Here is a 5,253-nt window from a genome sequence, read left to right on the forward strand (position 1 = left end):
CAAGTGGGGCACCTGAGGGCTCAGTTTTAAGCACTTTGCTCTTTTTTATTTACATCAATGATGTAGATGAAGGAATGGTCAATAATTTACTTAAACTTGCTGATGATATTAAGATTTTGGATGATGCTAACTGTGAAGAAGATGCTACTGCTTTACAAGAGGATTTAGATCATTTAGTGAGATAGGCAAATAAATGAGATATTAATTTTGATTTTAATAAATGCAAGATAATGCATGTGGGTTATCATAATTTAACTTATAAGTATTAATTCGAATGGGAATAACCATAACAGTGTCATGAAAGAAAGGCAGAAAATTTAAGTGAGTTTAAGAAAAAGCTTCATAACTATATGAATGATAAGGGCTGGCTTTAAGATTTGAATCATATTTATTGATTTTAATATATTTATTTGACTGTTTTAGCTTAGTTTAGAGGATGGGACAGTCGAATAGACCAATAAGTCCATTATTGTTCCTAAACATTATGTTATTATGATATCAATGGCTGTCATGTTTGGTGGCCTATGGATTGCTTGTATATAATTATATATTAATTATTATTTCCCGTTTTTAGTACTATATACTAACCACTGGGTAGTTTTTACTCAATATTTTGGCTGCTTATTTGCTACACTTTTCAGGGAAGTCCTGATAAATACTGTTTTTTTTTGTTTTGTTTTTAGTATTAGTGGCCAGGATTTAAACTCGCCTCTTCTTGAAAAAAGACTAGTGTAGTATCCATTTGTCTGGGGTCTCCCCTGACAGAAGTTTAATCAACTAACTTATTCGAATACTTTCAAGAGGGGGATTCAGGATTTTCTGACTTCTGTACTAGGTTAACTGAGTGTGCTATCAGTTACGTGGATGTAGAAGGATTTTTAATCTTCATTTTGTTTCTCTGTATGTGATTTATTTCCTGTTATTTTAGCATTATTCCAATTTATCGGATGATTTTCTTCTCTGGCATGATGTGCTGTTGCAGGTAGACTAATGTTATCGAGTCTTGTATGTATATTCTGCTTCTGAATTCTAACTTTTCTTGGTCTTTTTGTTTCTCCAATGTATTGAAGACCATACTCATAAGGGATGGTGTTATTGCCCTCCCTTATCCTTGTCTTTTTTTAATTAATGCTGCTTTTCTGCCGACTGATTAAATGACAGGCGTTATTTCAATTTTCAAACTTCGAATATTTTATGTTGACAAAATAAGGCTATAAATTTGAGCTATTCTCAGTTCAATAAATATTGTTACGCCTCCAGTCGTTAGTTAATTTTCCGTAACTTCGTTCCGACGAAACTTTAGCGACAAAAGTCCTTACTTAATAAAACTGGTTTATTCTTTCCGAATACAACTTTACGACACACTTAATTTCAACAGTCGCGCTATAACAAACGCTATATCTTACGTGGCCAACAATATTTTGTCTGCATACATTCAATTACTCATTACACTGTTGTTCCGTCACGTTATGAGCGTCTAATATATATACCAGACTAACATATATCTAGTAAATGCTAGGGCATTCTTGAAGGAACAGGATATTTCTAAAAATACGTGGCGTGATACTAGTCACGTGACCTCGCTGACGCAACAATATGTTTTTTCTTGATTTTTGCAATATACCTTCAAATTTACCCGTCATTATAATTTCAGGCAATATATTTATATATGAATGTTTTATTACTTAAATACGTATCAAATGTGTGTATCTATTTATTGAACAACAAGAAAAAACAAACACTTCTTGTTACAATATCAGCGCCAAACATATTTGCACAACGTATTGTGACGTCTCTGGTCGTTTGCTAATTTCCCGTATAATTTATTTCCAAAGAAACTTTAGCGATACAAGTCCTTTCTTAAATAAAACTAGTTTATTCTTTCTCAATACAACTTTGCAATACACTTAATTTCCACAGTCACTTTAACTTAAACACACGCTATAATTCACAACGATTCACGCACTTTAATTACGGTCACTACCGCGCTTGACTCAATTGTCCGTCTCTGTCTCTGCCTGTCTGTAATTCAATTAATTATCTCGCTTTATTTGCCTGCTTATATACAGGAATAGAGGGCGTCTAGCAAATACTGGATTATTCGTGATGTTCCCCGATCCTTCTAGATACTCACGTGACGCTGGTAACACGTAATACTTTCGCTGTCGTAACAATATTAAAAGTGGGAAACAAAACATATATAATACACAAATACTGCGAAAATTGTTGTTTCCAATTCAGTCACCGTAAATTTATGTATTTTATTTTCTTGGTTACGATTGGTTTGTATATTTCATATTATTATTATTCAGAGGGGTTTGCCCCCCAGTGGCACAGCGGTATGTCTGCGGACTTAAAACGCTAGAAATCGGAGTTCGATGCTCGTGGTGGGCAGAGCACAGATAGTCCATTGTGTAGCTTTGTGCTTAATTCCAAACAAACAAACAAAACAATCAGAGGGGTTTATGTATTTTATTTTTCTTGGTTACGGTTGGTTTGTATATATCATATTATTATTATTCAAAGGAGTGGGTTTATGTATTTTATTTCCTTGGTTACAATTGGTTTAAGTATTTATATATTCTTTATCACAGTGAATGTGTGTATTTTATTTTCTTGGTTACAGTTGGTTTGTGTATTTGATATTCTTAGTTATTGTGTTTATGCGTATTTGATTTTTTATCACAGTGGTTTTGCGTATTTGGTCTTTTTGTTGAGGCAGGTTTGTATATTTGATATTCTTAGTCACTCGGATTTATTTTATGTTTTGTATATACTTGGTTTGAGTATTTAATATATTTGCCACTGTGGGTTTGTTTTTGATTTCCTTTCACACTGTTCACTATAATCAAAGAACTTTTACAACTGTTAGATGCAAAAGCACAATCTTAGGTATCTCTTCAAATGCAAATAAAATGATTTTTGATGAATTACATCCAAAAGCTTAAACTGCAGACAAAATCAAGAACTTATGCTTATTGTCATACAATTATCCGATAAATTTGTTATTTTGAATTTATTTTTTTCCAAACACATTAGGTTTAATCAATTTCATGGAATGTTACACTTTCTGAGATATTTTGGAAAAGAGTGCATCAAAGAATATGAAAAAGGTTGTTACTGAATTGGTAGTTTGCTCCAATGAAAGAAATGCTTAAGATGTTTCTACTTGCTACGTGATATTTAGCTCTTACGTTTCTATTTTTATCGAAAATATGTTTACTCTTAAGGCAGTTCTTTGAAAAAAAAATAAGTAACAGTATAAGTATGTGATAATTTTTAAATATCGTTATTGTACAATTACGGTTTTTCTTCTTCTAAAATATCTCTTTCTTAAACTAACAATATAATATCAGAGTATTGAATGAACATCTGCTTCGTGGTGTTCATTATTTGTCCACAAAAAAGATTTATTGTCGTATAAACTGATTTGAATATATATAAGACACAACGATAAGCATAATGAAATGTTTTAATACATACTACATGTTTCGACAGAGCATTGGTCTGCCTTCTTCAGATAGTCATAATGAAAAAAATATAATTAACTTACTTACAAGGATGTTACTTTTAAAAACTTTTTGTAGCAGCTATTCAATGTGGAAGAAATACCTAACTTAAACATTTATTTTTTCACAATAGACTTTCGAACTGCCTACGTCTTAACGACGTTCTTCGACAAATTGGACTTACCAAGGACGAATTCGTTCAGTTCTACCGCAACATTAAGATCTTTTCAATCCCCAGGCACGAATTTGAAGGAAGCGCCACCTGCAGGCAGTTTATGGCTGGCACGAAACTGGACTCCGAGGATAACGGGAAAGCCACAATCGATGTTCTTTGCCTGAACAGTGACATAAGAGAAGTTCTCGGAATCGAGCTAGTAACCCTTAGGTAGCGCACTGCCAGGAAATGGTGGACACAGTAATGTAAAGCTTTTCTTGGCATGGAACAGGGCGTTATTTGTTTCTGCTGGTGCTCAGTGTAGGTTTTGGAATGTGACACCTTTAATAAATGCTGCGTATAGTATGGTTCTTGGAATAAAGCCAGGTATACGAAGAAGTGATGCTAGAAGAAGCGACTAACTACGCATGTCACGTTATAGTAACTACAGCATCAATCTTATTTAAGTTGCCATGGACACTGCATGTTAGATTATGCTTACGTGAACGCTCGGGCAGCTAACAATATATTGCCTGGAAAATGCGAGTCACCGAGATATATGGTAATCATATGTCATCTTCACTGACTGATTGTTGTTGTCCTTTTTGCTCCATGTGTGGTCAAGTCAGACCTCCCCCCGTGATATTAGACTTGCTTTAAACCTTTAATAGAGAATGCGACCGATTATATCGTTGTTTTAAGAAGCAAAGGAAGGTTTCAGTTTTGTTTTACTTTATAGGTATAATTAACAAGGATGTGAAGATCGTTCACGCCATTTGTTTGGTGGTGTTTCGTTGAGTTTGGATGTACATATGTAAATAAGAGTTAGAAAAACCTATAAGTTATCATGTACCCTGAATAATAATAATATCCGACATTCGTTTCTCGTTGGTTGTGCTATATTAAAAGTCGTTTTCATATACATATGACCTATCTGGAGTGGCTATTATAAAACTGCTTTCGTTAAGTTTTTAATTTGATTAATTACAGAAATCAGTACTTAAATATTCCATTTCACCAAACACTTTTTTTAACTATTAAAATATTTCAAATGTTAACTACTTGTAGACAACATTAACATACGAGTACACTAAAGTTTGTTATAGTATTTTTCAGCCTGGATGAGTGCGTACGTATATATCATCGTTAGTCCACTGTAGATTAGTCTTGAGATAATTATATTAATAAACCGTATTTCTTGGAGCAGCGATAGGGGAAGTAGCTACAGTTGTTTTAAATGGAGTTATGAATTACACAGTTGTTTTTAATTCAATGATTTATTTTTACAATAAATGATAAATTTCCAGCTTTTGTTTTTTCTGGTCACCGACAGGTTTAGAGGAATAAAACTATAGGTTTCGGAATAGGGGGTGCTAGAGTTCTCCATCTCTTCCAATACAGGAGAAGCCAGCATTCATTTCTGCCCCCTCATAAATTTCGAGAGTCTTCCCCCATCTTGAATTACGTTTGTTTTTGTTTGTTTTTTAACCGAAATAGTAAATCATTATACCAAAAATAGAAAAATATTTAAAATGAATTTAGTAACTAGAGATAACGAGTCGAAAGAAAAGGTTAAGGTAAAAAACAGAA

The 5,253-nt window shown here is 33.2% G+C and overlaps 1 protein-coding gene across 1 annotated transcript in view; it reads left to right on the top strand.

Moving 5' to 3' along the window:
• The window catches only part of LOC106469073 (BCL-6 corepressor-like), a 16,355-nt gene extending 11,768 nt beyond the window's left edge, over positions 1-4,587 (top strand). The window contains exon 6 of the mRNA XM_022398293.1: positions 3,643-4,587. Coding sequence (XP_022254001.1) covers positions 3,643-3,898 — 256 coding nt within the window. The 3' untranslated portion in view covers positions 3,899-4,587. The remainder of the gene's footprint in view (positions 1-3,642) is intronic.
• The last annotated feature ends 666 nt before the right edge of the window (positions 4,588-5,253 follow it).

This window comes from Limulus polyphemus, unplaced genomic scaffold (genome assembly GCF_000517525.1).
Source record: "Limulus polyphemus unplaced genomic scaffold, Limulus_polyphemus-2.1.2 Scaffold94, whole genome shotgun sequence".
NCBI classification, from domain to species: Eukaryota; Metazoa; Arthropoda; class Merostomata; order Xiphosura; family Limulidae; genus Limulus; species Limulus polyphemus.